General features: G+C 41.1%; 1 protein-coding gene across 6 annotated transcripts in view; it reads left to right on the top strand.

Moving 5' to 3' along the window:
- Positions 1-12356, top strand: part of RFX3 (regulatory factor X3) — a 141133-nt gene that overhangs the window by 70433 nt on the left and 58344 nt on the right. For 5 of the 6 annotated variants that reach the window (XM_074569762.1, XM_074569759.1, XM_074569760.1 and 2 more), the window contains exon 3: positions 4298-4395. The exons of the other annotated variant lie outside the window; for it this stretch is intronic. In XM_074569762.1, coding sequence (XP_074425863.1) covers positions 4298-4395 — 98 coding nt within the window. The remainder of the gene's footprint in view (positions 1-4297; positions 4396-12356) is intronic. 6 annotated transcript variants of the gene reach the window in all.

The following is a 12356-nucleotide window of genomic DNA, read 5'->3' as shown; positions in this document are numbered from 1 at the left end:
CATATTTATAATGTCAGCTGTATCCAAAATATGTGTGAATATTCATATTTGGATTGTATTTTCTTGTGAATATAATTCACTTAAACAATAGGGCACTTCTTGAATTTTGTTAAATTCAAAGATACTGCTGGCATCACACCGAGGAAGGAAGACCATGTGGCCTTCCTCAGAGCCAGGCAGAGGAGCTCGATACGCCTATCATGGTGGGGCTGCTTGAGCTCTTCCCCATCCCAAACTGAGCTTCTCCTCATTGTGGAGCCACGACCATCTGATCTTTGAAGACGCTCAATGCACACATGTCAGCCAGGAGATTTTCCTTCACATCCTTGCAGCTGCTAGTGTGCACAGAGCTGTGAGTGCACAGCAGGTAGGCAGGTATCTCATGGCCACACAAGCCAGATAGATCCACACCATCAGCATTGCTCCACCTCTCCCATCGGCAGGATCCTCTCCAGAAGCGCTTTCAGAGTGTGATAAATTCAGTGTCCTGCTTTCCTATGGAGAGGAGGACAGGTATTGCACCATCTCCCCATTTCTCCAGCAGCCCAGTGGTAGGGTATGCACCAGTATTTGGAGAGCTACTTGTGACGCCCCATCCCTGGAAGTGTTCAAGGCCAGGTTGGATGGGGCTTTGAGCAGCCTGGTCTAGTGGGAGGTGTCCCTGCGCAGGGCAGGGGGGTTGGAACTAGGTGGTCTTTAAGGTCCTTTCCAACCCAAATCATTCTATGATTCTGTAAGTGTCTGTGTATATGCAACAATTTGGCATAAGCTGAAACTTCTATATTATCATGTTTACAGTAATTTATTAGTATTTTTAGTGGATAATGCCATTTTCAATTACTTTGTTTTTTATTAATTTTAAAGCAGTGTATAGTATTTCATTTTTTCCTAGTGGAGTCGTTGTTTCCCATGTTTCCATTCCTATATATATACCATACTTAAATGATATCTCATGCATGCATTAATTTGGAGTTGTTTTCATGGCATCAGTGTTTCATTTATGCTTACAAAATGTATGATATCTTTTTCAAAATGAAACATTTTTGCCCTGAAGAAGAGCAAGTTGAATAAGTGGAAGGGTGGACTAAGAGCCTTTTAGCTGTAGCTGTGTTTGTACTGAAGCATCCTGTCTTTTGAGCAAGCAGTGAAAGAGTAACTTCTGATGTTTTCAGCTGAAACAAATCCCTAGTTTGCATATAGCTAGTAAAATATGGAGCTCGTATCTATTGTCATGCTCCAAAAATAGGAAAAAAAAAAGGTACTGTTAATGAAAACCTGGGCTTCCCCTCTGGTAAAAGTGGCACTGGTGGCAGCTGGTTTCATGCAGCACAGCAGCTGTCACTGTTGAGATGGTATAGAGAGGTATGGTAAGGGAACAGACATGTCCACAGGTAAGCAAAAAGCAATAAGAGTGAGACCAAAAAGGTAGGAGTGTAACTAAATTCCATTTTAATAGCCTGAGGAATTTTCTTAGTCTTTTGTTTCCTCAGATATGGGGATTTTTCATTAATGTATCATTCCTTTTTCAACAGGCATTCTTTAGGACAGTGCAGTAAGCTTCTAAGGATTCAAAATTAGCCCCACTTTGTAGTTTATGTGGAAGCATTGGAGAAATAAAACTAAATATAGTCATATAATCGATTTTATAAAAGTATATCCATGCATCAGAACTTAAGCAAAGCATTTCTTCGTATTCACCATGCACTATGGCCATCATGTTCACAAAGCATTGTATCATTAACTGGAGATGCAGGCTTCTGCTAATCAAAATTGCTCTTAATGCAAAATCACGTTTAGCATATGAAAAACATAATCATGAGCTGACATTAGCCATTATATAAATATGAATGTGCTTAGAATATTACAGCGTGTGCTATTTATATGTTGCTTGCCAAAAGTAATCCAGACTAATGAAGGTACAAAAATTATTTTTATCTCTGAGAACAGAAAACGATACACATCCAAGTAATTTGCATAGGCACTGTGGATAATTATATGTTCTTTTTTAAAAGGAGTTTAAAAATCCTTATATATTTTGCTCTATTGTTCTACTCTTTGCTTTGAACATAAGCACTTCTTATTGGAAATCAAAATTCTCTCTTAAATTTTGGTTTTATGCTTCAATGTAATTTTTTAATTTAGTATGCTCTTGTGCACTTGATTTTTGTTGACAAACTCTCATAGATACAATGTAACTTAGTCCCTCATTTGTTCCTCTGAGGTAGTATAATTAAGAGTATAATTTTTTTCTCCTTCAACTAGTAAGTATAATTACTATACATTTACTATTAATTATAATTAATATACACGTGTATATTGAATAGATTTTGATTCACCTCGTGTTCTGCTGGAACGTTTCAGCTGCTTACTTCTAATCCTATTCCAGTTATTTATTTCAGGCTAGAATCACTGAAGCAAGAGGAATGAAAGATCTGTCTGACTCTACTTAACTCATTATTTCCTATACGAGTCAGTTAATTTTCTGTTTTCCAGCCAGACAATAACAATTATCATCACTAGCTTACCAGTCCACCGCAGGACATGCAATTTTTGAACTTGCATACTGTCAGTTTTTAATAACTATTTCATTAGGTTTTCTATTTTCAGCCCAAATAATTTAATTCTTTATTTTTTTATACAAGGAGGCCATTTCAGTTTAGATCTCTGTTGAACATTCTCTCTGCGATCTCCAATTTCTGGTCTGCCTTAAAAACTAAAGAACATAGCTGATACAGTTCCTTTAACAGCTTAGTAAAGTGTGCAAGGAAAATTATAAATAAAACAGAAGAAATTTATTATTTTTTTAAAATTTCCACAAAGTCTGTATCATAACCAGCAACTTTCAAATATTTTTGTGCTCATAGAGAGTAGATATAGGCATTTCATTTCGTCCTGTTGTTGAAGATTAAAAAGACAATCTGGAGACGCTAGTTTTCATTCTCTGAAAACATTTTTCCCAAAATGAAGTAAAACAGGAAATAAAATTAGTATTGGAAATATCATGTAACAAAGATTTTCAGCATGGCAGAATTTTCATATACAAGGCCACCCTAAAGGCCACTTACTTATTTTAGTTGTCATTGCTTGACAGGAAAAATTTTTACCTCTAACTTTCTCTACCTTAAGGTTGTTATGTACATTGCAATACAATGACTAAGCTTCCTTGGGCACCATAATAGATTTAACGGTAGCAGTACTGAGTTTCAGAGAAGCTGAAACAAAATAACTTTTTTTTTTTAATAAACTGTCTTTTTTATTACTGTATTGGAAAAAGAAACCTAATTCAGTGGCCCTTTTGTGTTGAACTTCATTCTTAAAATTCAAAGGAAAAGCATTTTGATCTACAAAAGTAGATACAATGTTTTAATAGCACTGTAGTGCTGATTTAAAAATTAAGTCACTTTATTGGCATAAACAGTCATGACATTTCTGGTAGTACTGCATATGAGGTTAATAAAGAATTTAAATAAAAATTGGTGAAAATTTGAAATGAATTAAGATTTTAATTTTAACGTTTTTTGCTATTTTGTTTTATGGTAAATTAATTATTTGTTGTTGTTCCAAATGAAATAAACACATTTTGGAATCTTTCAGTTTCGTGTCCAACAACAGGATTACTAGCTTTGATAAAGTCTGTACCACTTTGTCCCTGCAGTATCTTCTCAGTTCTATCGTAAAGGTCTTGCACTGCGCTGAATCTGTTTTTGAAATGGTAGCAGCTTATATCCAAGTATAATGGGAGAATATAATACTTTGTACAGAATGGGAATGTGACCTTCCTCTACAGATAGGAATTTTTTAATATTGTGTTTGTACGTATTGTAGAGTTACGTTTTATTAGTGTGCAGGTTACAGGGAGAAAATCACACTTCCCTTATTAATAGGAAAATAGTGTGTTTTTTAATAGGGAGTAAGCCGTATCCAATGTGTGTGAATAGGGAAGGAAGTGCATTTTGGAAGAGGTAGGATAAGAACATGGAATTCATACTGACAACAGCAAAGCACAGTTACCCTTCGTTTCATCCTTATTATGCTTTCGAGTTAGTTCTGTCTTTGGCACTGAAGGTATGTATGCTCCATGAGTGTGCATCTTCAATGACAGGGCTCCATTTACCAGTCGTAAAGCACCAATATTGTGTAAGAACAGTAACTTTATTTGCTGTTGCAATGACAAACCTAGTACATACATAGTAGTTATGAGAACAGAGATGTCCCATATTGTTTAGAAGCCATTAGGTGCACTCAAGCATCGGTCCTTCTTTACAGTATCCCAAATTTCTGGTGTTCTTATTTTCAGGTACAGCAAGTGCAGACTGTGCAACAGGTGCAGCATGTCTACCCAGCCCAGGTTCAGTATGTGGAGGGAAGTGACACAGTCTACACTAACGGAGCTATGTAAGTTGGCAAATGATTGGAATCTGAAATGTTTACTAAATATACATTTTTAGTTAGATACTACCAATGAGTATATTTTAAGTTGGAAAGAAGGTCTTTTATTGTCAAAACAGTTTTTTGGATGAAAAGCTGAATTCACACTGTTTGGTTTTATTAAGGCAGAATTTTTCTGTAAACAGAATTCTTGTGACTGTTTTAGTTAGACTTACATGAAATTACATATACAGCATAGTATTGTTTGAAAAAGTACCTTTCATTTTATGGGTAAGTTCTGGCCATAGGACAGCCTGTCTAATTTCTATCCTCAGGACAGAAGGCAGGGCCTTATGTCATCCCAGCTGCAATCCTACTGGCAAATGCATACAAAGGTGCAGCAGCTGTAGTTATTATGTAAAGAAAGTAGTAATGTAATTTCATTGCTGTGTTTAATAAAATTAGATAAGTTGGTTTTTTTTTTTTCCAAAGAAAAAAAGGAGGAGAGGCAGAGGAAGAAGAGTAGCATTGTCTCCTTTTGCTGTTGCTTTAGCCTCTTTTCTGCACATTATTGTGCATTTCCTGCTTCCCTCAATATGCTTTTCCATCATTAAGTTTCTTTCTCTGATACACAAGCTTAGAATCATAGAAAGAATAATCTAGGTTTGATGAGACCTCTGGAGGTTACCTAATCTAATCCCTGATTTATTGCTGCACCAGCTTTGAAGTTGTCTCAGACGTTGAAGTAGGATCGTGTTGCTTGGGGAAGGAGCTTCTCTACCTCTTCTTTTCATTTTCCTGCCTTTTGCCATTTTTGCTGTGTTACTGGCTTTACGAAGAAATATGATTTAGAAAGCTACTTTGTTGTCTGCAGGTACTTATTTGGTGGTGGTAATCCAAAAGTGATTCAAAAGTGCAGTATTTTTTTGGTTCAGAGACTTCTGATGATAACACTGGCAGCATTCTTTAGTCAACTCTACTAGCATATTTTGCTTGATTAATTTTTCACATACTGTCTTGTCTGTTTTCTTCTTGCTTGTAAAGCCTAAACAATGTATCTTATATATGCATTAAATTTCGCTATTGTACTGGTTTGGGCTGGGATAGAGTTAATTTTCTTCATAGTACCGGGTCTGATAATATGTTTTGGACACATGTTGCAAACAGTGTTGATAACACAGGGACGTTTTAGTTCTTGCTGAGCAATGTTTATATAGCATCAAGGCCTTTTCAGCTCCTCACGCTGCCCTGCCAGCAAGCAGGCTGGGACAAGAAGCCAGGAGGGCTCGCAGCTGGGACTGCTGACCCCAGCTGACCAAAGGGATATCCCAGACCATCTAATGTTATGCTCAGCAATGAAAGCTGCAGAAGGAGGAAGAGAGAGAGATGTTCGGAGATACGGCATTTGTCTTCCCAAGTAACCATTGCACGTGATAGATCCCTGCTTTCCTGGAGGTGGCTGAACACCTGCCTGCCAATGGGAAGTGATGAATGAATTCCTTGTTTTGATTTGCTTGTGTGTGTGGCTTTTGCTTTACTTACTAAACTATCTTTATCTCAATGTACGAGTTTTCTCACTTCTACCCTTCTGATTCTTCCCCCCATCCCGCCATGGGAGGAGTGAGCTGTGAGGGGCTTAGTTGCCACCTGTGGTGTAGAGCATTTTTTTTCACATCTTGTCCTCTATCGGACCAGCCCAAATGCTACAGCACGAGCTACCTTCCACGGGGCTGATGTGCTAGGCCATCAAACCCACACAGTCCAGTAAACATGGTTGTCCCTTTCCTACGCCCGGCCACAGGCAGGGCCCCTTTATTCCTGGTCAGAATATTCATTACTTTTATTATTGTAACTGCAAAAGCCAAAACTGGTCTTTAACACGTACAGCAAAAAAGGGAGCATGGCAAATATTAAGGCTGTGTTTTCACCCCTGGGGCGGTTGATTCCAGGTGTACTGGATGCCCCTCCAAGTGAAAACAAACTGTGGCTTGCATGCTGCTGCCAAAAGGGTTGAGAAGAGCATGCTAGGGATACCAATTGTAGCATACCACTTGGCTGTCTTTGACTCTGGTTCATACCGGAATTCTAGCATGTCCTGTACAGCAGCATACAGCGGCAGCATGACTTCATTGTGACCACGATAGATAGGCCACTGTTAGCCTCCAAAAGAGGTCATTCTTAAATAGGCTATTATTCAAGTTTCTCTTTTCATTTATCACTTGTCTTAGGTGAGCTGTTGGCACATGCACATTTGGCAGTGTTTGAGGTGTGTGTGACTGTATGACTGCTTGCAGTCCTTGGAAAAAACAGAACCAAGTGTTAATGACTGCTTAGTATGAACCTTCAGGTTTTCATGATCTTATTATTCTGTATCTGAATCCCTTTGTCATTTTCTGCAAAATCAGTCAACGGGATATAAAAGACTTCCTTAACACAGTAAGAAAGCTCTCCTTAGCAGGTAAGCCTCATCCAGATTGTCTTTCCCTCCTATAGAAGAAGAATTTACCCATGTTGTTGTGAATGACAACATTGTGAGCAGCCAATGTGTTGTTCAGTACTTTTAGGAACATGAACCTTTCTAAAGATTATGGGTTTATTCATGGAGAACGGGAAAAATCTGTGTTTCTACTCAAAATTTTTAAAGACTATAGATTGTGAAACACATTTTCCCATATACTTTTATACTCTAGATTAAGAATGGAAAAATGTCATTTATGTTATTGAATACGTGTATTACATGTTATAATGCCATTTATTTGATAGATGAAGGAGAACAGGGCTCTAGGTTGCTGACGGCTAGCTGCCTTCAGAGATAAAGAATTGTTTTTCTCTTTGCTGTTTTTATGATTACGTAAATCCTGTGGTTTAAAAACAAATTATATTTGTTTCTCCTCTTCTTGTTTTACCACTGGATTAGCTTGTTCAGAGCCATATCAATGTGGGAGTGATGTTTTAGAATTTTTGGAAGTGAACAAAAAGCTTACCATATTCCTAGACTGTGTCGAGTTCTGCTGTGACAGAAAACACAGAGGGCAGCCTCTCCTGTGCTAAAATATTTAGGCAAATGTTCAGATTGCAGTTTATCTTTTTATATTCTTTGTACTGAAATCTGTGGAAGATGAGCCTTGTGGATCCTGACAGATTCACACAATCATGTTACAGCCAGTTTGTCCAGTTACTCCCACTCCAGAAATTGTGTTTCACTTTCAGAAAATTGGATTAGGTTTGTAAATGATGAGATTGATTAGAATGATGACTGGTTTGTCTTTTGGGTTGTTTTCCTATGATTATATGTTTGATTTATTTTATGACAATGCTAAATCAAAATCTTAATTCTAACTCAAAATCAGATACAGGATGCTTCCATAATCTATCAAGTGACAGTACTACTCTGGCAACGGAATAAGTCTGCAACCCATAGTTAGGGTGAAGACATTCATTCAGCATACAGGCATCTCTGGAATAAATTGTACAGCATGTCTGATGAAAGAATTATTATTTATTTCAAAATAAAGCCCTTGTAAACTAGCATTGATTTCAGTTCATATATGATAGCAACAAAGGATGCAGTTAGAATATACATGAGGAAAGAGTTACCTGATTCTTTTGATTCTAAAGGTAAGAAGTTTGTCAGGTTTTACAGTCTTTGTCAAGTGTAATTGTTCTATTCTTAGAACACAATTCTTCCCACACGTTTTATATCATGATTTGTCTACGCTTAAAAGTTATTTGGTTTTATTATAATTGGAGACATAATGATAATACAAGGGGTGTAACCTACAACTTGTCACATACATTGTGTAATATGAGAACATTTGAATTATGTTATCTACATTTGTGTCTGGTTAATAACAATTTTGCTTGTCAAGCATGTCACTCTATCTTGAAACAAAAATGCATGGTTGTTGCGATGGCATGTGCAGTCTTACCTGGCAGTTTAGAATAGATAAAGAATATTATGGGCGTAGCTATATTAAGAAGCCAAGTGAGTCCCCTGTACTAGACATGAACTTTCTTCTTACATAAATTGTAATGTATTAATCAAATGTAGCTGTTAGCCTGATGATTCAAATGTGGCAAAGAGGGTTTTAATTGCTGGGATTGTCCAAGAATTGCTATTATTGTTGCGTCCAGACTGCATTCTTCATCAATTTGTTGTTCTACAATTTGTGTGGTTTATATGGGTGTCGTGGTTTAGCCTCAGACGGCAACAAAGAACCACGTGCCGCTCGCTCGCGCCTTCCTAATACAGGAAGAATCGTAAGAAAAGGCAAGACTCTTGGGTTGAGACAAAGGCAGTTTAACAGGACAGCAAAGGGAACAGGCAAACAACAACAACAACACGGATAGGGGAATATACAAACGCGATTACGGAACCGCCGCTCCCCGCCGGAACCGCCGCTCCCCGCCGCTCGCTGGCCGGACCCGGGACGCCCCAGCCCGCTTTTAAGCAGCAACTTCCTGCCCCCTCCCCCGGCAGCTCAGGGTGGGCGTGGCTCACATGGCATGGAATACCAGGAAAAATTAACCCTATCCCCACCGGAACCAGGACATTATCCACCCCTTATTCCATACCATCTATGCCATGCCCAGCAGGTTCCAATGAATTGCCACCACTTTCCCCTGTTATATATATATATATATATATATATATATATATATATATATATATATATATATATATATATATATATATATACACATACATATAATGCCCTTAGTTTATGGGCCATCCCTCCAAAGTGTCCGTTGAGTTCTTTTAATCCACGACTTTGGGCTCCATCTGTTAGAACAGTCTCTCAGGGCAGGTGAGATGCTGGGTGGTGCTGGTCTGTTGCATGCTGTATTTTTTTCGGAGCTTATGACTGGTGCACCTGGTGTGGCTCATGCACGCAGTCCGTGGGCTGAAGATGTAGATCTTGAGGAAACTGCTGGGCGCCAGCTGCTGAGATCAGTTCTTATCCCATCATCCCTGTGCCTTACTTGTAGTACAACTGATAGCAATTATAGCAATGAGGACATACAGTGACAGTGTTACTTAGCAATTAACAGCACACAATCTGATTCATTGGCTATTCTCGCCCAAAATCAGATCCCCATGAGGTACACATCGGACTTCCCCATCCTTCCGCATCACCCACCAAGTGCACCCAGGTCCTTGGGCAAAAGCAATCCCATGGATGGGTTTGCCTTTGCCTGAGGCAGGACTAACCCAGACTGTCTTCCCTAGCGTATTCTTCATGTGCACTACGGGGACTTTATCCCCTTCTACAGTACGTGGAAGTTTTGATTGGGCAGGGCCAGCCCGATTGTTAGATCCCCTGGTGTTAACTAGCCAGGTAGCTTTTGCTAAATGTGTATCCCAGTGTTTGAAAGTCCCACCACCCATTGCTCTCAGTGTAGTTTTTAACAGTCCATTGTATCGTTCTATCTTCCCAGAGGCTGGTGCGTGATAGGGGATGTGATACACCCACTCGATACCATGCTCTTTGGCCCAGGTGTCTATGAGGCTGTTTCGGAAATGAGTCCCGTTGTCCGACTCAATTCTCTCTGGGGTACCATGTTGCCACAGGACTTGCTTTTCAAGGCCCAGGATAGTGTTCCGGGCAGTGGCATGGGGCACAGGGTATGTTTCCAGCCATCCGGTGGTTGCTTCCACCATTGTGAGCACATAGCGCTTGCCTTGACGGGTTTGTGGCAGTGTGATATAATCAGTCTGCCAGGCCTCCCCATATTTGTATTTCAGCCATCGCCCTCCATACCAAAGAGGCTTCAAACGCTTGGCTTGTTTGATCGCAGCGCATGTCTCACATTCATGGATGACCTGTGCAATAGTGTCCATGGTCAAGTCCACCCCTGGGTCACGAGCCCATCTATATGTCGCATCTCTCCCTTGATGGCCTGAGGAGTCATGGGCCCACCGAGCTATGAATAGTTCACCCTTATGTTGCCAGTCCAGATCCACCTGAGCCACTTCAGTCCTAGCGGCCCGATCCACCTGCTGGTTGTTCTGATGTTCCTCCGTGGCCCGATTCTTCGGTACGTGGGCATCTACATGGCGTACTTTCACAACCAGATTCTCTATCCAGGCAGCAATATCTTGCCATAGGTCAGCAGCCCAGATGGGTTTGCCTCTGCGCTGCCAGTTGCCCTGCTTCCACTGCTGTAACCACCCCCACAGAGCATTTGCCACCATCCATGAGTCAGTGTAGAGATAAAGTACTGGCCATTTTTCTCGCTCAGCAATGTCCAAAGCCAGCTGAATAGCCTTCACCTCTGCAAACTGGCTCGATTCACCCTGTCCCTCACTGGCTTCTGCAACCCGTCGTGTAGGACTCCACACAGCAGCCTTCCACTTTCGATGCTTTCCCACAATCTGGCAGGACCCATCAGTGAACAGGGCATATTTCTTCTCATTTTCTGGCAGTTTATTATATGGTGGGGCCTCTTCTGCACGCGTCACCTCCTCCTCTGGTGACATTCCGAAATCCTTGCCTTCTGGCCAGTCCATGATCACTTCCAGAATTCCTGGGCGACTGGGGTTTCCCATTCGAGTTCGCTGCGTGATCAGTGCAATCCACTTACTCCATGTAGCATCGGTTGCATGATGTGTGGTGGGGACCCTTTCTTTGAACATCCAACCCAGCACCGGCAGTCGAGGTGCTAAGAGGAGCTGTGCTTCTGTACCAACTACTTCCGAAGCAGCTCGAACCCCTTCATATGCTGCCAATATCTCTTTTTCTGTTGGAGTGTAGCGGGCTTCGGATCCTCTGTATCCACGACTCCAAAACCCTAGGGGTCGACCTCGAGTCTCCCCTGGTGCTTTCTGCCAGAGGCTCCAGGTAGGGCCGTTCTCCCCGGCTGCAGTGTAGAGCACATTTTTAAATTCTTGTCCTGCCTGGACTGGCCCCAGGGCCACTGCATGGACTACTTCGTGTTTGATTTGTTCAAAAGCTTGTCGTTGCTCAGGACCCCATTTAAAATCATTCTTCTTCCGGGTTACTTGATACAGAGGGCTTGCAATTTGACTGTAATCTGGGATATGCATTCTCCAAAAACCCACAATACCTAAGAAAGCCTGTGTTTTCTTTTTACTAGTTGGTGGAGACATAGCTGCTATTTTGTTGATCACATCCATTGGAATCTGACGGCGTCCATCTTGCCATTTTATTCCTAAAAACTGGATCTCCTGCGCAGGTCCCTTGACCTTACTTCGCTTTATAGCAAAACCAGCGTTCAGAAGGATTTGGACTATTTTACTCCCTTTCTCAAAAACTTCTTCTGCTGTGTTTCCCCATACAATGATGTCATCAATGTACTGCAGATGTTCTGGAGCTTCACCCTGTTCCAGTGCAGTCTGGATCAGTCCATGGCAAATGGTGGGGCTGTGTTTCCACCCCTGGGGCAGTCGATTCCAGGTGTATTGGACACCCCTCCAAGTGAAAGCAAACTGTGGCCTGCACTCTGCTGCCAAAGGGATTGAGAAGAATGCATTTGCTATATCAGTCGTGGCATACCACTTGGCTGCCTTGGACTCCAGTTCGTACTGGAGTTCTAGCATGTCCGGCACGGCAGCACTCAGCGGTGGCGTGACTTCATTCAGACCACGATAGTCTACAGTTAGCCTCCACTCTCCATTAGATTTTCGCACCGGCCATATGGGACTGTTAAAGGGTGAGCGAGTCTTGCTGATCACTCCTTGAACCTCTAGTTGACGAATCAGCTTATGGATGGGAATCAGAGAGTCTCGGTTAGTGTGATATTGGCACCCATGCATCGTTGTGGTAGCAATCGGCACCTGTTGTTCTTCGACCCTCAACAACCCCACAACAGAAGAATCCTCCGAGAGACCAGGCAAGGCAGACAACTGTTTAACTTCCTCTGTCTCCAAAGCAGCTATGCCAAAGGCCCACCGGTACCCTTTTGGGTCCTTCAAATACCCTCTCCTGAGGTAATCTATACCAAGGATGCATGGAGCCTCTGGGCCA

The sequence above is a fragment of the Larus michahellis genome, chromosome Z (assembly GCF_964199755.1).
Source record: "Larus michahellis chromosome Z, bLarMic1.1, whole genome shotgun sequence".
Lineage (NCBI taxonomy): Eukaryota > Metazoa > Chordata > Aves > Charadriiformes > Laridae > Larus > Larus michahellis.
This window is presented reverse-complemented; position numbering and strand designations above follow the sequence as displayed.